Genomic DNA, 25,842 nt, shown 5'->3' on the forward strand with positions numbered 1-25,842 from the left:
TGACTTGATCCCAGTTTCTCCCAGAGTCCTTAATTTAGCAGAAAATAGTGTAGTGAGAGCCAGTGCCCAAGAAATAAAGCAAAAAAAAAATCTGCATAGAAACAAATAACTAAAATGAGAATAAGGGAGGTGATAGATTACCTCTTTTGAAGTCTTTAAATAAAGATCAGATTTCATTCTAAAAATATATGTTGCTTACCCACATGTTATGTGATTGATACAAGAATTGTCAGATGAAGTATCATGTCTTGTGCTATACAGAAGGAAAAACTAGTTTATCACGAGGTGCTTTCTAGTCTTAAAATCCATTCACGTATTTTTCATGTTTGAATGCCTTAATTTACAAACTTAACAGTGTTATTCATGGTTTTATACCATATTTTTAGGAAACATAAAATAGAAACAAAACAATTCCTTGCATAAATACAATCATTCAGAATCCCATGCCTTTTGTAGCATTTAGATCCAGAACTCTTGGGCTGTTTCAAGATCTCTGCTTGTGCCATCACAGTGTGGGTATCAGTATTAACCTACTGCCCTTTATGCGTAATGGTTACCAAGGGAGCTCTGACACATATACTTTTCCAGGGTGCTACACAGTTAATAAATAGTCCTCAGAAATATAATAGCTGTCAGCATTCCTGGAGTTTATGCCTGGATTTAGGGTGAAAGACAGCAATGATATCAGTTAGTGTAGCAAACCACAGGAATTTAATACTGTCAGTCTGGGTGCTTGGACTTCATGATTTGCTTGAGATTTGCTTCGTTTGCAATCTCACCGTAAAATGAAGGCAGTGATCTGTGTTTGTTTTCTCTGGGCAGGGAAGGTAAGAATTTCTTCAATACTAAATACTTTAAATGATACAGCTGTATTTTAACAGCAGAAATAAGAGAAGATACAAGACATAATCTCCTAGTTTGAATCAGCGTGAAGTGGGAGGGAGATAAAAAAGGGTTCACCTAATGATGTGGGAGAGGATCTGCACAAGTTTGTGGTCCCAGTTACATCATTTCATTTGTCTCACACTAGCTACTAGTAATGAGATGTGAGAAAGAGGGCAGGAAATCCTAACAGCTCTTAGCTCCTTTTAAATCTGTGTCTGCTTTCTTAGAGTACAAAGAGAAGTTTTGTTGATTTGTATACCTGGTTTATATCAGAGAAATTATATCCAGCACTGTAGTGACACTCTGCAGTTCCAGGCTTTTTCAGTTGTGCTTGTGGTCCCTCTTCCTGCCTCCCTTACTAGCGTGTTCCCATTGCACATTATGGCAGTTCATCAAAATAGCTATTTCATGGACGTAGAGTTATTTTAATTAATTTATGTGGTCAACCTGTTCAACATGCCGTAACTGCACATGTTTTTAGAAGACACATTTTACAGTTTATGGCAGGATTAAAACTGGATTTCAGAAAGGATGTTTGGGAAAAAACTCCAACCTTCTACTGATTTCAAAGCAAAATTACACTGATGCGGTAATCATTAAAGCAACCTGCTGTGACTCAGTGGTTAAAGGACATAAAAGATACCTTACAGCAAATCAAATGTAATGTATGGGGGAAAAAAACCAAACTGCCAATTCTATACATGCGCAGGACTCATTTGAGGGAACCACAGAGCAATTGTGAGGCTGCTCTGCACAGCGTGTTGTTAGTTGCCTGGCAGAACTGGGTATGTCTGTCCTGTGTCTTCAGTGTTTCTTTGATGGTTTTGTAGAGAAATGACAAGAAAGATCTTGGTGCGGCCCTCTGGACTTTTTGCTCCAAATCAAAGCTGCTTGTTTCTGAAGCAGAACAATGCTTTCACAGCCAAACAAGTCTCTCCAGGCACACAACTTTCTGCTGAAATTCCAGCTACTGGTTCATCTCACCCAGTTCCCTCTTTTGCTTCAGAACATTAAATCACATTTTCATAGTTTTATAATTAGGGGGAAAAAAGGCCTTCCTGAGCAACCTTCCCAAGTTCACTTAGAGTTCCTCAGGCTGATGATATTAAAATAGAGTGGGTTTAGCATCTGCACTCCAATCACATTATGTTTTACCAAAAACATTCTGCTTTTTTCTCTTTTTCTTTTTTGCCACCCCCCTCTCACCTCCAGAGACTGTGAGTCTGTCTGACTAGCCCTTGTACAAGGTCTAAAAATATTCTTCAAAATCTGTCTCCAGTGCCTGTGCAACAGCCTTGTGGAACTTGGAGGTTTGTAGTGGAGCTCAAGATGTCACTTTGATACAGGAAGGGAAAGTTAGCTGGAATCATTTTAGGCAGAAAGATAATAGGCAGTAATATCTGCAACAATATGGTAGTCTAATATCTGTCTGCTTTTAAATATTTCTAAGCTTTTAATTATTAAAGGGTCCTTTTAACTCCTTCACTTGACTGGGACTGGGATTTGAAAGGATTAAAAATAGCTTAAACTGTTAATAGTCTCTTTTGCTTCTATCTTCAAAATCATGCTCTCAAGGAAAATTTCGGTATGACTATTTGTGATTATGGCTTACTGCATATAAATTTCCTGTTGAATCTGACCTGCTCCACTGTCTTTCGTATCTCTCCAGACCATGTGATGGAAAATTCATGTGTCCTAATGCAACAAATATATATTGAACATTGTGCAAGACAAAGATTCAAAACACATTATATGCACTTTTCTGAACAGTTTGCAATAAAAACTGTTGATTGTTGTAAATTTAAAACATACGTCTGTTTCTCATAAGCTAAGGTTCTATGAAATGCCAAGCATAACCTAAAACGTAGTCTAAAATATTAAAACATACGTTAAGGACTTATCAGCTAAGTCCTATGCACAAAGTTCAATAGGTAACCCTCTTCAGGAAGAGTGTTGCTTGACCTAGTAAATAACAGCTGAATATCTCTGAGAGAATCTGAGCCAGCATCTGCTTTTACAGCAGCATGAATCAGAAATAACTGAGTCAAGGACAATATATGCTTCATCGCATTTAGATTAAAATGGATTTTGGTGCCCAGCCTTCAAGCTATTGGTGTAGACATGTTGGCTGGTCACATTCTGAAAATGAAAGTTTTGGTTTTCATAAAGTTGGTAAGTGGAATGAGTGTCCTTTCAACTGTGCCAGTAATGAAAACATACAGAAAATATTTCCATTACAGTTGGACTCTAGATGCAGTTATGACATGAAATTTCATTAAATGAAGTGGAACATTTCCCACAGTTCCCCTACCACATCCATATATTATGGTAATTTACTTTGAATTTAAGAATTCTGATCCTCTTTGTATGTCTCAGGTAGGAGGAGTCTTTTTCATCCCATTTGTTTCTAAATCTTTTGAATTCCAGCTTTGCATTTTCAAGGCTTTTATTAATGCAGGAACCAGCCAGTTTTTATGCATTTTACAGGCTTGGCAGCAAAAGAGGGAAAAAAACCCTGAAACAATTGTATCTTTTGTTCTCTGGGGCCCAGATCTCTTCTCTCTCCTTCGAACACTCCCTGAAAAGCAGCAGAAGTGGTGTGGTTGTGTTTCATAAATTACAGTAGGGCTTCAAACATTGTATCCGCTTTTCCTTTCCAAAGCATGAGAAAGTGGCTGTTGCACTGACTACTGTGTTGGGTATAGAAGAATCACCTGTTCACCTGCACCATCTTACTACCTGCACCTGCACTCTTACTACCACGCCAGGAAATGAAGTGTTTGTGATAAGTAAATGGATAGTGTTATGGTGTGTTCTTCCATGTCATTGTTGATCAGACTCTGAGCTGTAACTCCAAACCACTCTCTAGGATCTGAAGCTACAATTCCTAGTCCTGAGGTATCACAAGATACCTCTATATGAACTGCAATTTTACTGTGGTCCTTCAAAGCTAGTGATGAAACTCAGTCAGGTAGTTTTGAGGTGGATTTTTGAGTGATTTTTATTTTACTCTTGCTGTTCTTTGATAAGGCCCTTTTACACTCTTTGTACTGATGCAATGATGAAGGGAGTCTTACAGAACCGCCTCCTCTGGTCTTATGTCGAGTGTGGATTTCCTGAGCCTCTATGAAACTCTGCAGCCCATTTAGACACTAGTCTTATCTTGACAGGTTGTGTCCAGAGCTGCAGCAAAAGTGTTCCCAGAAGGGCCACATACTGAGGACAGAAATATCCCATGTTTCCTGCCACTGAGGAAGACAAGCATCAAGCCGAAGAGGCAGTGTCACCTATAAAGAGCCAAAACAAGCTGGAATGTAGTAGGGGAGATAGTCTGAGGGCTGGTAGGACCTGGGAAGGGGAGCACTTCCCTTGAGCAGAGATGCCTTAACATCTAATTCTTTTACTATGACAGTATCTGTATTCTTTATGAACTTGAACAGTCTTATTAGCAATTACTAACATACGTAATACATATTAGTGTATCAGGGACTTAGAGAAGATTCAAAAGCCCTTTGAGAGAGTGAATAAGTGAAGAGAAGCCTTATAAGATGGACCAGTTTTTGACTCACAAGCTTAGCCATCAAAGTAACTAATTTGCATGGAGTTTCAGTGAGAGCCTTAAATCACAGTGAAGATGTTTCCTACATTGTAATTAGATGGAAAACTACCTTACAGACCTAGAAAATCCTAAGGTAATTGAATTGAATATTATTTTATACCGTATAGAGTCAAAAACCAATTTAATGTAATTTCTAGAGGTTTTTATGGCATAACTTGAATAGTAGTAAGATTCTATTCACACTTGTCTGAGAACATGAGTATAAATTACCAAATATTGCCAGTCATCCGTGATGCCCAAACTCGTGTTGAAGTGCTGCACTTTGCAGCACACCCATAGACTCACTATGTAACTCATGAGTGATTTTATATGAATATTTTATATAAATATTATGCTATATATGTTCTGTTACAAATTACATCTTCCATTTTTCATGCCTATATGAGCCAGCGTGTCCTACAATGAAGTTTGAGGTCAGTTAAAGCTGCTGCCTTAACATATTGCTCTAACAGACCCCAAACTCTGTTGTGGGTGTACAGAATTGCCAGCGTGTTCTGACCTTGACTTTGCCTCTGTTCAGCCTTCTTTTTCCTCCTTTCTGAGTTTGCTTCACCCCTTTAGGAACCTTTCAGTGTGTTGGGCAAAACTACAAGCATGACAGTTCAGCTTTGCAAGATCTTTCTAACAAGAAAAAACCCCAAAGATCCTTCTAAAATTTCTGGTTTAGATTTCATTTTATTTGTCATCTTTTATGAACAAATTACGAAATATACTTCATTCACAAATTGGAAATATTTACAATTTCTTTACAACAAGGCATTGTTGAGGTTTTGATTTATGGCGTTCTTAGAGCATTCTGTCTTTCAAAACAAAGACATTGGTGTTGTTTTCTGCACACTGTTCATTTACACTCTGAATGTGAAATGGGAGCCTTTTGGAAGAGTAATTTGCACTCTCTTTTGATACAACCTACTGGGAAAACTGAGACTGGATGCATTTGCAATGTGAGGAGGGGGACTGTGCAGATGCATTGGTGGTACCATGCCACATGATCTGAAGCCATCGTATTACACCAGATGCTGCTAGGTGGGGAGGAGAAAAAGATTCCCCTGAGCCATCCTTCCTCTGCCTTCTTCTCTTTAGGAATTCTGTGACTGTGCTAAATGTGGTCCAGTTTAATTATTTTTTTCTTTTTGAGTCTTCATGTGAAGAAGAATCTTGAGAAGTCTATTTCAAATACTATCACAGTTCTGAAAAGTTATTCAGACAAAAAAAAAAAAACAAACCAAAAAAACCCAAAAGAGAGTAGCCAAGAAGTGAATAAATACTGTATATCCTCAAAACGTTTAGGAGACAAATTTTGAACATGTTTCTAAAAGGGAAATGTAACTGTGCTGTTCTGCAGTTGTGACATCTGAGCCATAAAAGCTAAGATAGTTCCATTTTCTCAATTTCTTGGAGTCTGTTTTTTTCCTGAAGAAAATTCTAAAACCACTTCTTTCCATGGAACTTTTTAAAATATCTTAATATACACTTCCATTATAAATCAGATGTGGACCACCATTGCTTAGGTTGTCTGTCATTTCCTGCAACAAGAATAGAAAACACTAATTAAAATTGCAATTATTTTATGGCGTTTGAAATTTAGTTAGCTAAGATTGTAATAAAAATTTAACAAACACTAAATTTCAAACATTCAGCAAAACTTTATATTTTTATTTGGCTTGATAAATCTTACTGTAAAAAAAAAAAACAAACACAAACATTTCCTCCTACATAAACTAAGTACATTTGAAAGCTGATAGACTGATAGACTGATACTGATTGAGTTGGACATTACTCTCAGACCACATATACAGCATTGATGGCATCCGTGAAAGTTTTGTGACGTCATCCTTTGAAAGTGTATCAACTCAAGATTGTGTGGTAATTTACAAAGGAACAAGATGGTAACTAAGTCTTCATTTCCATTCAAACCTTTTTCTGTGCTGATATACTACAAACAGATGCCATTCGATGCTAGCTGGTATAGACATTTGGGAAGTAGGTCTAGATCCAAACAGGGTCTAAGGGGTTTGACTGCTTGCCTTTGGATGGTACTGATTTTGGTTTTCCCTTAATACACAAGACTACAGTTTTTAGCGGATCAGCAATTGCAATTCAAGTGGCAGATGAGTCATCCTGGGGTAAGCTGACCTAATCATGAGTCAGAATCCTAAAGCACCTAAATTAAGATTTGTTTGGGATTAGATTTTCTAATTCTCAAATTGCAAACCATGCAATACCTACTTAGCCGCTGTCTAAGCCTGGATATGGCTACATTAATTAAGCACTTCTCTCACCTTCAAGGCTGCAAAGCCGTGTGGAGTCTATGCTGAGAACTGCTTTAATCTGAGCAGTCCTAGGCCTATTTCATACCAAATTGAGTCAAGATGCAGAAATGAAGTGATCTGCTGCTTATGTCCAAGGACAGATCGAAGAGAACATCCAACTACGCCCAAAGGAATGGGTGCACATAAAAATGTAATTTGGGCTATTCTTTTAAAATTCATGTAGATGAAGTAGAGGTGCCACTGTTGGGCTAGTTCTAAAATATTTGCATGAGAACCACAAGCTCTTCTCTGCATGGAAAGATTAAATTCACCTCTTCCACCTCCTAGGTATAGTTGGAGAAAATGTGGAAGAAAAGGGATTTGTTTCTCCTCCTTCTTGTGGAAGTTTCTATGAAGAAAGTAAAGCAAGATTCATTGGGCTAAAGAGAGAGAGATAAAGACAGAAAGAATGAGCCTGACTCTATACCATAGTAGCTGAGATTCTTGGTAAAGAGCAGAAAATTCTAGCACCTGGTCTTTATTCCTAGTCTGATTCTTTTTCTCTCTTCCTTTAATCCACAGTATTTGATTTATAAATAGTTTGGGAGGCAGAGACCAGAACTCAAAGTTTCACATAAAGTGGAAGTGCTGGTGCCTCCTCTCTCAGGTGTTGGTAGGTACATTTCGAAGTAGGTCACCAGACTTAATTGTTGCCTGCACAGTTTGCTATTCCTCTCTACAAAGTAATCTTGGGGCCATCAAACCAAGTAGATTTGCCAATTAATACTCCTAAATCAAGGATAAGTTTCAGAGAAAAGAAGCTGTGTAGACTTACTGAATTTTGAGCATTTTCTACCACTCAGCTCTCCATCTGGCATGTGATGGTATTGGATGTATGGTGCCTTAGTCTCCTCATATACTGAAGAGTAACACACATGCCGAACCCTGAACTCAGGATCCTGGTCTAGGGGCTGCCTGCTCCTAAACAAGGCACTATGGTTGCGTATCTGTAGGTGCCTAAACCCTTTGTTGGATCTATGCTGAAGATACCAGTCAGCTTGGAAAGGGACCAAGAACACTAAAGCTATTTAATATTAACTATTAGTCAGCCGTAATTTGATAGTAATGTGTCAGAAGACTACTCATGAGCAAGTGTAAGTTTCCTTTTGTCAGCTTTATCACTTGTATCCTCTGCAGACATAAGCTATTAGAATACAATAATTTCAGAAAATGTTGAAAATCATTTATTTCCCCCAATATTTCTATTTTAAAAAATAAAAGTATTAATAAATTAAAAAACGTTGCTGTATTCAAGAAATGAAGGAGCACACAGATTGAAAGCAGAGTGAGTCAATGGTGGCAACATCCAAATAGGAACATTTGGATGTCTGTTACTAGGGTGAATATTTTAAATACTTAACTTACTTCCAGATTGCAGCGTCCACCACGTAGAATTATGTCACCACCTGGAAGCACCATTCCTGACTCAGACTGACATCACAGCATCAGCCAACTTTGATCAGCTGAAACTATGACTTCCTCTTAGAGGTGGCCCTTCCTGAAGTGACATAACAACATGGTAGCTCCCTAGTGTTCAGCGTACCTTGGAGGTAACTCTGGTGTCGGGGGAACCACCGGGCAGCTGGGCAGGTCGGTTATTTCAATACCCCTCAATCTCTAATATAAATATAACAATTATACAATAAATACAGCACAAACAAATGCACATGCAGTACATGTCTATATTACTGTATATCAGTATAAATATACAAAATAGTCTTATATAAAAATCACTTTAAAGCTATTTTATAAATCAGGGACTAATTTAATGCAAGTTTTTAAGTAGCCTTCGTTAGTTTTTAGGGGCATGCCTTGAGCTAATTTACTCAAACCTGCCAGCAGCAGGCAGTCCACAGGCTGTAGGTCTCAGAAGTCCCGAATCAGACCATCTATGCATGCATACTTGATTCTACAACACACATGCAGGGAGTCCACCATCAGTGAGGCGCATCCCACATTTGCTGAGCATGTGCAATAGGGTTGCTCTGCACGTACATCATGGCCCTTCACCTAAGGTAAATGGGCACCTGGCAGTCCTCACTGCTAAGTGTCTAAAAGCTCAGTAGGTCAGCAGGCTAGGAAAGGATGTGGTGAACAAATGCTATGCCTGATCATCTTCAGCCCAAATTGGAGGGTTGGTAATTTGAAAGGTTTTTCTTCCCAGGTCATTTCTTTTTTCTTTAGCTCTTTTTCTCTCGGATGGGCTTCATCTTTGTCCTTGTTGAGGCAAGAACATCTTTGAAAGGCAAGATCTAGCCTACTATCTCCAAGATGATGGTCATACTTGCCTATGTAGCTCATCAGAATTCTGCTTTGATTTAAAATGAGAGGGAGAAATGTATCTCTTCCCTTGATTTTATCACCTTGTTTTATGTTACTGTGGTAACCCATAGTGTTTAGCTTCTTCTAAGGTGAATTCAGTCTCTATTTCTGCATGGAGTCTCATCTCAGTTAAGAAACCAAAGAACAGCTGCAAGTAATTTTTACTTAATGAACAATTAACTGCTCTATCATGTTTTGTCAGGGAATCGGAAAACATTATACAATCTGAATGAATTAATCCTCACTCTGCTGTTCAGTAGATATGTCTCAGTAGATATGATATAGATTGTTGAACTTAACTGTAATGCAAACTTGCACGTGGAGGTTTAGATGGGCAGTCCACTTGACTTTTGTTCCCATCTCTACTCATTTCTCAAATGAAAGGCATTAGATAAGAAGTCCAAACATAAAGCACAGGGTGTCAGTGAACATTTACTTCTCAAATACGAATCAGATCTGTTACTCCAAGGAGCTGATTTCAAGAATTCTGTTCAATTAATTCTTTTGGCCCTACATGCTCAACTTTGAGAGCTTAAGTTTCAGCACCTAAACATAGACCTAGACACCTTGGCAAGCTTCCTTTTAACAGAGAAAGGCAGTAAATGCTTGGTGTTGCTGCAATTCAGACCAGTTTCATTTAGGTGTCTAAATATGCCCTTAGGTGCTTAGGTTTAGTCATCTGGGTTTGTGAACTGTGGCTTTTGTGTTTAAATAACCTACTTTATAAGCTGAGTACTTAGGAGAGGAAGAAATTGATTAAATCCTGGAAGCATGCGATGATGTGGTTACAGAAAGCATTCTGTGCTTTTTCACAGTACAATACATGATAATCCATATTAATAAGGCTTCCAATTATTTATGAAGTACTATATTTAGCAGCTAAGCCCTTGAATAGCTATACAATGGAATTATGTTGAAAATGGATGTACTTCATTGAAATGGATGTACTGCAAATATACAGTACCTAAAAATAGCTCCATATAATGCAACATAATAAAGCTTACACAGAAAGGCAATGTTTCATTTCCCAGAAGCTCCTTCTCATATAAAACTGAAAACTGACAACATCTCTTGCCAATTGTAAACGTTAACACATACAGTAGCATTTTAGGAGAAGCAGAACAAATAAGGGAGGACACACAACTCACTTTTTCTGCCATTTCATGGGAGTGATGCAATGAATGTTCTCTTTCTGAGAACATTCGCCTTTGTTCATAGCTGGCTAGCCGACAAGTGAGCCATGAAGAAAGGGTGCAACCACCAATTCCAATGCATGCAAGAGACATGGAGGCAAGATGCAAAGAATAGAGAGCAGACGACTTCTTTGTCAGAGCACGAAGAAATTGAAAATTTAAGATTCCTCCGATCAGTCCACAGATGCAACAGGCAGAAAAAGTATCATCTGTCAGGAAAGACAAGAGAGATTATGTCACAGTAACATTTTTCAGAGACAGATTCATTCTTATAAAAATGGGAATGACCATAATTCAATGCTTCAGTAGCATCATGGATTGCAAAACACTTCACAGACACTCATTTTTAACTCCCTCAGTTCCCACAGGACTCTAAGGGAATACAACACCTGCTGGGGTACAAGAGTTAAGATTGATGTTGCATGTAAAATAAAGTTGGGTGGAAGAGTTGCTCGCGTTAAAAACTCGTCAATGGAAGAACTACTAGGACACAAATCTTCTGAGTTCCAGTGTTTCATTCAGAACAGTAACATGACAGAATGTTTTGTAATTTTCTGTTGTGCAGTTTCTCACCACTCCTCAGGAGTGAACGCCTCAATTATTCACAGTCAATCTCTCTTGCTTTGTGTGCCATCTGACTCTGCCTCTTGTTCAATCTTAATTTTTTTCAGTCAGACAGCAGTGTGGAGGCTTCCTACAGCTTTTGTGGGGACTTCAAAAGTGTTCAAGGCAAATGTGCTGGACAAAGAAGCAACAGAAACAACAAAGAAATCTGTGATGCAGCTCTACTGAGGGTCAGTGTGGTGACAGTTTTTAGCTTGGTTAAAATGTTTCTGGGAACTTTAGAAAGATGTGAAACAGGCTTCAATCAATGAGACATATTTAAAGACCTCCTATCACTTTAATCACAAAGATGTCACCTTGGTTCACAATGTCCTTGAGCCACAAATGACTCAAGGGCAAAAGACCTTATTGTGGAGACACTGCTAAATTATTGTCTTATTCACTTGCTTTGATACTGCTGGCCTGTTAGATGTTGATCTAGATGGGCCTTTGATGTTACTTAATATGACTGTATATGTACTCATCTACTGTGATAGGAACAATTTATGGAGCCTTGTAGACCACTTCTCCATGACTGGGATGAGAATTTCGTCACGAACATGGCATTCATTCAGTAAGTATGTCGGCGGTCCACTGGGAAGTGACAATTCCATGAGACCACCAGAACAGACAGCTTTTAGAAACCAGTTATGGTCCACATGCGTTAAGAAATGAGACACTCACTGTAACAGAGTTTAACTCATTCATACTCAAAAATAATCTGAGAATGCTCTTGATTCCCTTCACATTTATGCTGGTTTTACGTGACTTGCATCTGTATATGGCAGAGTAATCAAGCTGACAGAAAATGAAGCCAGACATTATCACTTACAATAGGATTGTGTCTTTCACATAAAGTTCTGCTGAGACTTGTGTAGTAATAACACCATTTTACTGCAGTCAGAAAAATGGCTGTACTTCTGATTCTTAGAAGAGGCAGAAAACATCTGCCATCACTTTAAAACTGGCTTATTCATGATTCAGATTGCAAAAAGAACTTATTAAAACAGCAAACAGCTACAACACCTAGAATCAAACTTGGTCAGCAGCCTCATTGAGGTGGCAGCCTAGTTGTGCCAAACTTCACAAAATGGGTTTTTGAAGGAGAAAAGTTACAATCCAGTGAAGTAATTGGAGAACTTTTTATTGACTTGGCATAAATTTGTGTCAACAGGTTTTCTATCCATATTTATCCAGACAGGGATAAACAGAGATGTGTGGCTTAAATAGGCATGACCTAAATAGGCCATTTCAGAACTGCCTTGTTTAGCTTGATTAACCTGAAATGCTGATTGCTTTTTTGGACTGCTGACTTGCAATTTTTGCTGACTTTTTATCAGAAACACTTGGACACAGAAGGCCACCAGTAAGGAGTTCAAGTTAGATAAGTATGTCTTTCAAATACTTATGTGTTATATATGCAGTGGAAAAACTTACAACAAGTCCAGATTTTTTTTTGGCGCACAATATTCCACATATGCCACAAAGCAGAAACTGCAAATCAAAAAAAAAAACCACAATTATTTCATCATTTAAGGTCTTAAGTTTAAATCCCGCTGTGTTGCTGTAGTGGTGATCATAACAGTAGGTTAGGCAATGGTTACAGTTGTCAGCATCTTTATCACAAACCTTATGTTTCAGGAATTTATAACTCAACCATAAGCAAAATTATCCAAGAAGAACAATCTGGAATGAGAAGTCAGACTGAGGATGATTACTCATAAAAAATTTTTTTAAAAAATCCTACTTTTAAGCTGCTTGAGTAAACAACACATAAAAAAACCCCAACAATGTTGCAAGCAAAAGATGCCTTTTTACTCTTTTTTTTTTTTTTTTTCCCCTCAGGAAAGTTTAGCAAGGTAGTAGTCAGTGATCCAAATCATCTACTTTCAGGCATAGCTGATGTACTTAATGCCCTGAACTTACAGTGGGAACCACTGAAGGATCATGCATAGATTGTTGTCCTCAAGCTGGTGAAACTCTGGGCAAGAATGCGATTCAGTTATCTCTGTGGGTGCAGGTGTAAATACAAGTACATCTGTTGGTGTGGCTACACTGAACATGCAGGAAAATCTGTTTCAGATTTTAGACAGCCCACTTCTGTAAGAGATAGCATGAAGGTATCTATACTTTTTTCATGTATGTCCCTTTCCAAACTGGTCTCCTAATTGTTACGTCAAGCATTAGGCAAAAACTAATTAACAAAACCAGAAACACCCCCTACCAGCTAATATGAATAGGTGTTTATTCTTTTTAGTGACCTGCATCAAAGACCGATGACATTCTTTGATGTCTCTTTTTCCTTCTCCAGAAAAGTTTAACAATGGAAACAGCACACAGTTCCAGATGGAGCAGTTGTGGTAGGAACTATGGTAGTTGTATGAAAGCAATAAGGCCTTCTCCGGGTGTTTGTAATACTGTCAGAAGATTTCTTTGATACCTCATAAATTCCTTTATTAAGAAATCTATGCTACTTATTTTCAGTAAAGCTAAGCCTACAAGCCTATTGGGAAATAATGTTATAGTTTTTAAACTGATTTTTCCACGTCCTTTTTGCACTGAGATGATATTTCTAGCAAAAGGCTCTACTTGTCCTTGATACAGGAGTAAATCATAGAACAGACCTGGCTGTTACATAAAAAGTGAAAAAAAATTAAGTAGTTTTTATACAGCATTCAGAGTCCATGTAATATATTGCATGTGCATCTCATTTGCCCTCCAAAATTTTGAAACTTCAGTATCTCATTTGAAGAGGTGCTTTGATACATAGTTTATCTCCCTCCAACTAAAGTAGTTCATGTATATAGCTAAGCATAAGCCTTGAGATGTATTTTTACTCTGTTAGGCCCATTGAATCAATTAGTTTAACCATTAATATGGTTAATTTTTTTTGCATTATTTACCTTCATACTAAGCTTGGGATGTGGGCTTAATAGCAATCCCATTACAGAGAGGGCTGGGTCAGGTAGACCATGGCACTGGATGGCTCAGGACGTACCAGGACATACAACTGGTAACTGCTACTAGAGCTCATTTACTGAAATAACAAATAAAAAACCAGTGGGTAAGGCTCCCTCTGTCCCTTTCCCACAGGCAGAGGAGATTTCAGCTCAGAACTATCACATCTGCTTGTAAATTTTCACTCAGGTTTTCTGTGAAGTTTTGGAGTTTCATTCCCAATTCTGTCATTGCAGATTCCCTTCAACTGAAGGCATGCTTCACATTTTCGCTTATAGTTTTGCATTTCTCAACATTGAGGCAGAAATCTCAAAAAAAATTTTGTTCGAGACATCACTGTCATTAAGTGCTATTCAGTCAGGCTTGATAAAGCAGATTAATAATATAATTTCTCTCTATAATGATTGAATAGGATTAAAAGGAAAATTTTGTATAAGGAAAATTTATGAGATCTGGAAAGCTCACAGAAAGGGTCTAGAAGATACCATCAATGATAATTTTAACTTGTAACAAGTGTGTGTTAACTAGTTTAAAAAGCTAGGGTTTTGATAATTTACTTTCAAAGATAAAAGAGTAAGTCACTTATTTTTTCAAAAATGCTGTAATTCTGCTCCTATTAGAGACAGTGGATTTTTTGCCATTGATTTCAATTGGAGAAGAATTTCTATTTTCATTGTACAATCTTTGCTAGCCAAAAAGGAATGTAATACACAGGTTATATTAGTCTTGCATATGACCAAAGGAGAAACAAGTAAATTACAAATTCATTCAGCATTAGAACCCACCAGTTTGGGTAGTTCTGCTATTCTTTACTGTTTTCCAAGGACAGGACACACACCCTTCCAAATCACCTTTATGTAGTGCCATATACATGTATATTACCTAAGGTATTTCCCAGTTGAAATTCAAAGAATAGTGAATGATCTAATCTGCAAGCCCTAAGGTCCTGGGTTCTCAAAACCCAGAGGTGACTACTGTGTTCCATAGTTGTTAAAGTATCTGAGGGCCTACCTGAACTAATGATCTGGATGTAGGAGTTGAATGTACATGAAGTAAGCTTGCTGGTGATACAAAATTAGGGAGAGCTATGAGCTCTCTCAAGGGTAGAGAGGATTTACAGAGAGATCTGAATAGACTGGAGAGCTGGGCAATCACCAACTGTATGAAATTTAAAAAAGCAAAGTGCCAGATTCTACACCTGGGATGGGGAAATCCTGATTATACGTACAACTTGAGGGATGAGAGGCTGGAGAGCAGCCCAGCAGAAAGAGATCTGGGGGTTTGGGTTGATGGCAAGTTGAATGCAAGTCAACAGTGTGCCCTGGCAGCCAACAGGGCCAACAGTGTCCCGGGGTGCATCCAGCACAGCATAGCTAGCTGGTCGAGGGAGGTGATTGTCCTGCTCTACACTGCATTGGTGTGGCCCCATCTCGAGTACTGTGTGTGTTGCTCACCAGCCTGGGCTGCAGCACCAAGGATGCTGTTGCATCTTCTGCAGCCAGGAGGAAATGGCCTGCCTCTTGTAGGCAGGGTCTGTACTTTGAGTTCAACTCAGTCCAGCTGGGTAATAATGATTGGATGCCATACTGTGTGCAGTTTTGGGTGCTTCCATATAAGAAGGACATCAAACTATTACAGTGTGTCCAGAGGAGGGCGACCAAGATGGTGGAAGATCTCCAGGGCAAGAGTTATGAGGAGCAGCTGAGGTCACTTGGTTTGTTCAGCTTGGAGAAGACTGAGAGGTGGCCTCATTGAAGCCTACAACTTCCTCAAGGCAGGCAGCAGAGGGTGAGGTGCTGATCATGGGACACATGGAAATGGAATGATGCTGCATCACAGGAAGTTCAGATTGGACATTAGGAAAAGGTTCTTCACTGAGAGAGTGGTAGGCCACTGGAACAGGCTCCCCAGGGAAGTAGTCACAGCACCAGGCCTGTCAGAGTTCAAGGAGTATCTGGATGATGCACTTAGTCATATGGTTTAGTTTTAGGTAGTCCTGCAAGGAGCAGGGGATTGGACTCAATGATCCTTACGGGTCCCTTTCAACTTGAGATATTCTATGATTCTATGATAATATTTTATTGTGACAGGGTTGGTATGTATATTCTGCATATATTTTCTCTCTCTGTACATATTTATACATGTACACAAGGAATAAGGTGTGCTGTAGTTAAAGAACCCAAGACAGAACCAACTGAAATATTCTATTCTATTCTATTCTATTCTATTCTATTCTATTCTATTCTATTCTATTCTATTCTATTCTATTCTATTCTATTCTAACTCAGAGGCGTTGGATATTCCTGGTTCTTCCACTTTCGTCTGTGTGAGCTTGAGAAAGTCAGGCCAAAGTTATATAATCCACATGACTATGAGAAAAGCAAGTTGTGAAACTGAATGCACTAATGTGCCTGAACATGTTATAAAACGTTGGGAGAAAAGCACTTGGGCAGTAGCAAAGGATTAATATTATTTGGGATTTTTTTGGATGACAGTGTGTGCATTCACAGAGAAAAGGCTTGTTCAAACAACAGTATGGTTATTTATTTATGACTAAAGGCATTTTACTATTAAACCAATAGATGAATTTGAGCCACAATGTCAGGCAATTAAACCTCATGCAAAGCTTTGAAAATGATGAACCAAGTTTACCACTCTCTTCTGAGATTGCAGACGATTCTAATTCACTGTAAGCAGTAGAAACCTGCTTTACAGAGAGAATATTAGCAATACCTCGAGCTCAGGAATACGGCTCATGCAGAGTTGCCTTAGCTGGGCTTCTCAGTGTGGAGACCTCTAGAAAGGTTAGGAAGTCAGTGGGACATTATGTGATTGACTCTGATCGTTGCCTTTTGATAGAATAACTAGGAACTCGGGAATTTTTTTTGATGATGCTGTAGTAATTTCCAATAAAATTTTCGATGCCTTAGGGTTGTGATCAGCAGTAGTGAAAAGCAGATGAGAGAAATATGCTAGCACTTTGTACCAGAAAAAGAATACAAGTACAAATCAGACTCAAAAGGAATTTCCTATGTTTGTTCCGGTTTGTCTTTTTATTTTGAGCTCTTCTATTTTCTAATACTGCCAACTGGAATACAGCCACCATGGGCTCTGCTGTCTTGCCACTCTCTGTCTGTTCTTGGCTCTCCTGAAGGACTTCATCTTCATGTCAATGCGTCATGCCATTTAAACTTGACTTGTAACTGTTGACTATGGTTTACCCATGACTAAATAATACTGTCATAGTGAGGACTTGCTCCTTTTTTACATGATAATTGATTATCCTCAGTCAATTTTTAGCAACCTCTTGGACTCTTTAAATGTAGTTACATTTTCTAACCTTGTCAAACCTGAAGTAAGTTAAGGCAAACACACACTGAAAATAAGTAAATCAGGAGTAGAAAAGAAATGTATGACTGAAGATGAGCTCCTTATAAAGAACGATCAATTGTTGAATTGCTCACAACTCATGCCAAGAATAAGGCCAAAACATTTAATGAAGGATAAGCTAAATTAGTAAGTTCTCCAAAATGCTCTGGGAGCCAGGAGAGGCCTTCAGCTGGGACTCAAAGCAGTTGTTTCATTGCTGGACTTTTGTTTTAGTTACTATTCATGAGAAAAAATCATAAAAGGCTAAAAGACCCAAAATCTCCCCTCATCCAGATCATTGATAAAGATATTGAACAGAACTGGCCCCATTACTGAGCCCAGGGGAACACTGCTTGTGACCAGCCACCAACTGAATTTAACTTCATTCACCAATTTTTTGTGCCTGGCAAACCAGCCAGTTTTTTTACCCAGCAAAGAGTGCACTCATCTAAGCCATGAGCAGCCAGTTTCTCCAGCAGAATGCTGTGGGAAATGGTAACAAAGGCTTTACTAAAGTCTAGGTAGACAAAATCCACAGCCTTTCCCTCATCCACTAAGTGGGTCCCATTGTCACAGAAGGAGATCAGGTTAATCAAGCAAGACCTGCCTTTCATAAACTAATGCTGAATGGGTCTGATCGCCTGGTTGTCCCATACATGGCACTCAAGTGATCTGCTCCTTAACTCCGTAACCTTCCTTGGCACCGAGCTCAGATTGACAGGCCTGTAGTTCCCCGGATCCTCCTTCTGGCCCTTCTTGTAGATGGGTGTCACATTTGCTAAGCTCCAGTCAACTGGAATCTCACTGGTTAGCCAGGACTGCTGATAAACAGTGGAAATCTCTCTTCTGGTCTGTTGAACTTTGGAGTAAAGAACCAAAGACCTCCCAGAAAAGGCAAATGTTTATTTTGAGCTTGCTTTAATTTACTTTATATTAAATATTGGCTTGAAACAAAACCTCAGATCCAAACACCCAGAAATTTCAGTAAGGAGGCTGAAATCTCAATTTAGATTCACTTTCTATGGTTTGGATCCATCCCTATTTTGTATTTTCTGTAACAAAAGATTTGGCCTCTTTAACTTTCTCCTGGAAAAAGAGGGCTTTCTTACTGGTAGTCTGAAAAAAAGATTCAGTTTTAATTATATCTACAGACAGCCAAACATTTGTTGGTTTCCATCGTGCAGAAGAAATGGAACTATTTTTACTTTGTATATTGAAACTAAAAATCCTTTCCCTCTTCTGTTTTGAGGAGGCAAAAGCAATCGTGAGTGTAATTCTCTTGAGAAAATGAAAACTGTCTATGGAAAATCTTTCTGGAGAGAGGCTGAAGAAAATAGTAGAAAAAACTTGTTGAATGTAAGGACTGTTTGATCCCTAGTTATTGTTCATGACAAAGCAGCAGCTCAAACTACATACAGTCTGTGGAAAGCCCTCGGCATTCTGGGTCATCCATATGTATCTGATGAAATAAAGCAAGGGAAATTATTCCAAATTCCAGTATAACACACTGAAAGTGCAAGCAAATCATACCTATTCAAATAATCTTCCACTTGGAAGAATAAACCATCAAGACAGCATCAACAGTTTCACGTCTATCTACTCTTATCAGCTGGTAAACTAGAAAATCTGTGGTTTACACTAAAACTGTATAAACATGTGACTGCCATGAGAATACCAGGAAATTAGTAATATCTAGAAAGGATCATTCTATTTAATAATCTAGTTGCTTCAGCTCCATCCAAATGAGAAAAAAAGCCGAAATCCCTAATGAATAAATTGACCACAGAAGGTATCTCTAACTGTAACTCTTCTTCAAAGCAGTATTTCAGAATAAGGATTAAGTTTTCTTAGTGCAGGTATAAAGGGCACAGAATCCTCTCATGAATGCAAAGGTATCAATAGCACTGACAAATGACAATAGGCAAAAAGAGCAAGCCTAGGTAGTAGGTTTGCCTGTTACCTCCTTAGAGAAACACAATAATCTTTGCAAAAGGGGGATGGAAACTTTTAAAGATATTGTTGTCTCATGCAAGCAGTTGTGGAGACAGGAATGTCTAGCTGCCTGCAAGTCATCCAGACACAGAACCAGAAGCAACAGCATTGCCACAACCCAACCCTGCGTCCCACCAAGTCTGTCATGCTGAGAGTGGGGAGCTCTGCTATTTGAAGTGAGACATAGTGTTAAAACATGTCTAATCTGAGCTAATACCTTGACCTGACAGTGTGCTGTTTGGTCATATCAGATCAGGTGGTGCCACAATTCCCACTGATTCAAGCCATATTCAAGCAGTTTAAATTCTACCCCAGTTCCTGTGGTTAGAGTTTCCATTCACCTGGTTCTAGGCCTGCAGAGACACTTTGAAAACGGGAAATGGTTTTTAGAAACACTAAAAACCATTAGTTTTTTAAGAAGTTCTTTAATTTTAAAAGAAATTTAGAAATAGATCTCTGAACCTGAAAGTCTACCTGCCATCAGTGATTCAAAAAAACTTCTGGTCATCTGGAAAAGCACTCAAATTCTCAGCACAAAATAAGAATATTTATTTACTTATTTAAGGCCTATTAGAATAACAAATAGTAAATAATGCTATTTGTTGGTTTTGTATCAAATTTAGTCTAGAATGACTCATTTTGTCTCAAAAAATAATAAATTAAAGATTATTCCCTGCAGGTGAACTAAAGTCTTATGTCAGTAAGACATTTAAGCATATCTTTAAGTCAGTCTAGATTCAACAGATCCTCTTAAATACAACCCAGAAAATACAAATCCCTTTAGACAGACCGTCTTCTAGATTGGTTTATGCTTCTGAAGAGTCTGAATGATGAAGAAAGCCTACTGAAAGGCTTCTCAGCTGGAGAGAATTGTCCTGCTTCCACGGAAGGCAAGAAGCTCCCAGGCTTCGTACATCCTCACTCATCTATAGGTACAAAACTCTTTCCAGCTTCCACTGAGCTCACTGACAGTGCTGCAATTTATTTCATCGGGAGCAGGAGCCAACCAGAAATATGGTCAGTTTGATGAAAATGCAATGCACATGTTAAAATAAAGTAGGATCACATCTGCATTTTGTCTGCATGCTGAAGAGTAATGTGATTTTTTTTGTGTTCTTCTGAAAAAAAAAAGAAAAAAAAAGTTTGTTCTTTCCAAAGGAAACTTGGCAGCAGCAAAAACTAGATGCAAAATTTAATGTTCTAAAATTTTAGGCCACCAACATAGATTTAACAGTCTAAAATGATATTCTTGCTCTGGGAGAGTTCCATACTGACTGATCCTTCAAATCCTGGGGGAAAAAAAGTCATCGAAATAAAATATTTCAAGTGCCAACTTGGAGCAAATTTCTGTAGCCAAACTATAAATGCAGATTTTTAGTAGGCAGGCAGACTTCCACTGTGCTAAAATCACAAATCATGGAAACAATAACTCTACCCCTACAGACAGACAGACTGACCGACCAACACCCAGAGAATGCATATCTCTCAAATACTTTTACATATTTGTCTCTGTAAGGGAAGAAACTATCACTCTTGAGGGGCATAGCCATAAGTGAATCATCAAGTATCTCTCTTGCATATGAAGATAGATGCCATATTTGACTGAAGGTGTGGCTTTTGTCTCTCATTCTCTCTCTCTCTGTCTGTGAGAGAATCTCATCTATAGCACAAATTTTTTCACCACTTCAGAATAAATGAGAATTAGAGAGATATACATATATGTGTATGTGAATATATAGTCGCTACTCATAGTGATAGTGATGCAACCACTATGTTCTAAATATAGATGAGAAAGTATGTAACCATTAAAAAAATATCTGTGAATACTTCTTGAATTATTATCTTTTTGTCTATGCAAAACCTTCTGCCATGGATGCTGTCATTCTTGCTATGTTAGTGCTAGTGGTTCAGCATGCTTGTTGGTTGGATCATTTCTATAGTACATCATATAACTGAAGTGGAACAGTGAATTTCAGAAATATACCTCAATTTATGGAGAAAAGAAATCTGGGAGAAACTGAGTACAGTCTGGGGAGTAGATTGTACCAATACAATCATAAAACCCAGAAAGAAAATCCAGAAATCAACAACACGTTCACCTTAGGTTATATGGGACTGTATTTTTATTTTATTTTATTTTTTTTTGCAATTTAGCAGCCGTGGCCTATTTTAAAAAGAACAGATTGGATCTGATGTAAAATAAATTGGATAGTTGTCTCCACATGCTCCAGATAATTTGAGAAGTCAGTCACACCTTCAGTTGCTTTCTTTTGGTTACTTTTTAAGAAACTCTTACTATCTTAATCCAGTGCAACTCCAATGAGAGCAACAAATTTTCTAAATTTGGGAACTCTTTTCCCATTTCCATGCATTTTTGATGTAGATGTTGTCTAGGCTTTCCACTTCATTCTTGTCTACTCCACTTTCCCTGGCCTGCTTATACATAATGCAGGGCATGCAATGATCGGAGCGCTTCAGCCCATGCTTAACTTCACTTGTGTCTGTAATTCTATGGGTGGGACTCACATACTTAAAGTTAGGTGCATTAGTAAATTATCTGGCTGAATGGAGACAGCAAACACTAAGAACAACTCTTTTAAGAAGAAATCAAATGTGCATCAAATACAAAGCATCATAGGGAGGCAAGTATAGGAGATAGAATGTGCAGGCTTTTAAGATGCCCAAATTTTAGGAATTCAGGTTAAGGTTTCCATGGTAATGCTATCTTCATCTACTTCCTTATGAACTTGGGCCTCTGCTGAGTTCCACCCACATAAGAGGACAGAATAGGGTCAAAGTTTTCAGTATATATCCAGGTAAATTGCAAGAGACATGACACTGTTCAACTTAACTCCAGTGTTTTGCATCCTGACATGTCGAAGTGTTAAGTGTTTCCTTTAATGTCCCTTTCTTTTCCTTAATGTTCATTTCTCAAAGGAAAACCTTGATTCAAGAGTGTGAATTGGGAAAAAAAGTAACATATTTTATGCAAGACATATTCTTTAATATAGGCAACATGAGCTCATTGTTAAGACCCAGTGAGCATAAAGGCAGCTTATGCTGCTTATGCTGCCTTTCTGCAGCAGGACAGCTCTGAGGATTGTGCAAGCAAACCTTCCTCCAGTTGATTTAATTTGGACCTAGTTACCCATGGCCCTAAGCATCACTGGAGAATGGTAGATCTCTGGGCCCTTTCTTGTCCTGTGTCATCTGCTAGTCCTCTGGTCAGAAGAACACAACCTGACAGACAATTCGAACTGCTGGAGTGGTACAAACAGGGTGCCATAATGGTGACAATTAAAACCACGAAGATCTTTAGTTCAAGGCAAAGTAAGTAAGCCTTTCTAACCATGTCACCCCACTCTGCATGCCGTTGTGATTTCTCATTTCCCCTACTACATGAAGCACGAGCTGCTTGCTTCCACTTTACAGCTTCTTTGTGGCCTCTCTCTGCTTACCCAACCTGGGGTTGTTTGCTCAGTTCCCAGCAGTTGGTGCCTGCCTCTGCTGGCTCTGATTGTGGGCATCCTTCATCTACTTGTTACATTTTCAAACAAGTCCCTTTGGATTCCCTTCTGTGCTTCTGGACTCACATATGGGGAAAATTTCCTATAAAAATCTGCAAAATCACTTCATTGTTCTCTGTCTTATTCCTCTCTAAAACTCTACCTACAAACAGTTTGAAATCACCCAGACTGCTGATGTGTTAATGCAACTACATGTTATACCAGTCAGTTTTGGTTTGTCGTTTCTTTATACTCCCTTACATCCTTTTATCCTACATCTGTGTCTTACTTTGATTATAAGGTCCTTGGAGCCAACATCTAATGTAATAAGATCTTAATCTATGGCTACTACAAACTCTGGGGTAGCAGAAACCATAAAAATTAATCAGGCAGTTGTGCAGGAAATGTGCATCATCATGAAATGGTATCAGCTGTGACAGTGTTGTCACAAAATGCAATCACTGCATAAGTACTGATCTCACTGACTGGTCAAAACTCTTCGACTTCAGTGAAACCCAGGATATTGCCCTCTGTCATTAAATCTTCAGATAGATACCTGGTTTTGAGTAATCTTTTTTATTCATCAGCAATGATCAGAAACCTCCTTCTTTGAAGTGATTTTGATAATAGCATTACCTGTTGGCCACTGTCTTATCCTATCTGGTCTTCATTCTCATTTCTCATCTACTTGTTCTGCAGTGCAGAATTATGTGTGTGTTTATATACTGCCAAAAATATTTATGACAGTTGTCAATATTTAATAATTATTGACAGTGAGAGTATTACATGAAGCACTTTGTGAGAATGAATCTATAAATTACAGAAGGTTACGCTGATGAATAACCAAAAGTGTTTTGCATTTTTCATCTTATCTCAAACAAAGCAAACAATCCTTTCAGAAATACTGCTGTACAATTCAAGCTGGCCAAACCCAGCTTTGGAGTCCAAAAATGCCCACTCATGTTTAGGCTGAATATTCAATATTTCCCACTCTTTGTTTCATAAATATAAATAACCATTTGGAGGAAAATTCTTCCTGGAAACATGCATATCTCAAGCTGAAAAAATAAGAAAGGTTTCTGAGAAGTGAGAAATGCTCTGTAATATGAACATGCTGCTTCTATTAACCCATTATTGGTGTTTGATTTTTTTGTTCATTTTACAAGAAGCTCAGAGTGCCCAGATTATGAGAATGTATCTTTCCTTTTTCTTCTCATTTCCTCTTTCTCTTTTTCCTCCAAAAGCTCAGAACTCAGCTAACATACCCTTGACATTATTTCAAAACACTCTTTGGCAGTCTCGTCGTAAGGGACAGGACTATTCTTTTCTGAAAGCAAAACTCACGGTCAATTATAAGATTGTAAGCTATGGCCCGTATTCCACTGGAAGCATCGGGCTTTCCCAGGTGGGAGAGTGGGTTCACAGAAAGTTCAATTGTTCACAACAAAACCGAAAAATGAAAAGGACCGAGAAAGAAGGAGTCTCCCCCCTCAACACACATACACCTCTCCCCACCGTGCCTCCCCCCTTGCCCCACGAGTATGCAGACTGCACCCCATGCACATTGGAAATGGACCCGGCGAGGCTCTTGGCGCGGCATGCACACGCGGAAGGGAAGGAAAGGGAAGGAAAGGGAAAGAAAGGAAAGGGAAGGGAGGGGGATGCCTTCGTACGGTCTGACCATCACCATAAAGAGTTAAAGAGAGAGTGAAATGGCTAACGTACACACACCCCGCTCCATACCGGAGAAGAGTCTCCCAGCTGAGGTTTATGCTCTGTGAGGACCAGGCTGAAACTGACCGCCCCCACGGCCACGCTGGACACCCCTAACCCTATCTCCAGCACGGAGAGCACCAGGAGGCTCCCGATGATCTGGCTGCTGGTGCACATCCTCCCTCGGTCATCCTTCCTTCCCGATCAGCCGGGGAAACCGCGCATCCTCCTTCTCCTCCGGCGCTCCCGCGGCCCTAAGTCGCCCCCAAACTTTTCTTCCTCCGCCGGCAGCCGGGGCGGAGCGGCGCATCCGCGGCCGGCGGGCGCTGCCGAGGGGCGGCGGGGCGGCCCGGAGCCGCCGAGCCCCGCGCAGCTCCGCGCGGCTCCGCGCGGCTCCGCGCCGCGCCGGCAGCGAGCGGGGCCGCGGCGCCGCGGAGCTCTCCAAGGTGCCGGCCCGGCGGCGGGCACAGGGCGCCGCTGGCGGCCGGCTGGGCAGCGCGGCGGTCCGTACGCAGCACCACGCTCCTCAGGGGCTGCGCCTCCTCCGGAAAAGTCGACCTTGTCTGATCGCCTCCTGCGCTCTCATTGAAATGACCTCACTGAGATTTTTGTGGTGGTTTTTGGTTTTTTTCCTTCTTTCCCCCTCTCCTTTCTCTCCCCCCGTCTCTTCCCGGGTTGGGGGTGGGGGGGGAGAGGAGCGTGGCGAGCCCACCCAGGCTATATTTATGTATGAATCTAGACCCAATGCACAAGCGAGGCGCTACGGCAGCCCCGCCCCAGGGCCACAAGGCACGGCACCTTCCCCCGGTCCTCCCCCCGGCACCCCGGCTCGCACACCTCCTCCGTCCCGCGGCCGATCGGGCCGGCGGCAGGACGCGGGGAGCCGCGGCAATGAGCTGCAGGCTGCCGCCGCGCAGCCCTTCCGTAAAAGATGAGCCCCCCGATGGGGTGTGCAAAGGCCTCCCTTCTCGCAGGTGCCGCTGTCAAAATTCAGGAGGAAGTCCACCTCCCTCTTGCATTAGTATAATGGCTGGAGTCCGTCATGTCTCACCACTGCAAAACTCTCTGGTCTTTTCCAAAACACTATTGCCGAAACAAGCAACTGCTGTAGCTGTCCTTGTCACTCTAACAATGGCCAGAACCGTGTCAGTCCTAAAGCAAATGAGCAACAAAGCAAAATATACCAAGAGACCCAGAGCTGCTACTCGAGTGGTGCTGGATTGCTTGGAGTGAATCTTCATTTCTGCTACTCAGATACAGGGAATGTTTTGCCACTCTGACTGCAGTTTTACAATCCAGATGTGCTGCACAACACGATAACACACAAACAATCAATCTAGCACCTTGGGTCTCCTAAATATGCATCACCA

At 39.8% G+C, this 25,842-nt stretch overlaps 1 protein-coding gene across 1 annotated transcript; it reads right to left on the minus strand.

The window, feature by feature from the left end:
- Nucleotides 1-5,967: 5,967 nt before the first annotated feature.
- TMEM196 (transmembrane protein 196) lies at nt 5,968-24,649 on the minus strand. Its single transcript, XM_086614911.1, has 4 exons — nt 24,503-24,649; nt 12,368-12,428; nt 10,287-10,540; nt 5,968-6,030 (listed from the first exon to the last, which is right to left on the minus strand). Exons 1-4 carry the CDS (start codon nt 24,647-24,649, stop codon nt 5,968-5,970), a joined length of 525 nt encoding a protein of 174 aa, XP_086471037.1.
- Between the last annotated feature and the right edge of the window lie 1,193 nt (nt 24,650-25,842).

Source organism: Tauraco erythrolophus, chromosome 7 (assembly GCF_009769465.1).
Source record: "Tauraco erythrolophus isolate bTauEry1 chromosome 7, bTauEry1.pri, whole genome shotgun sequence".
NCBI classification, from domain to species: domain Eukaryota; kingdom Metazoa; phylum Chordata; class Aves; order Musophagiformes; family Musophagidae; genus Tauraco; species Tauraco erythrolophus.

Coding starts and splice junctions, on each gene's coding strand:
- TMEM196 (XM_086614911.1), bottom strand. CDS start 24,649: ATGTGCACCAGCAGCCAGATCATCGGGAGCCTCCTGGTGCTCTCCGTG. Junction 12,429..24,502: donor AGCTGGGAGACTCTTCTCCG/GTATGGAGCGGG, acceptor TTTGATTTGCAG/TTTCTGCTTTGTGGCATATG. Junction 6,031..10,286: donor CCCATGAAATGGCAGAAAAA/GTGAGTTGTGTG, acceptor TTCTTGTTGCAG/GAAATGACAGACAACCTAAG.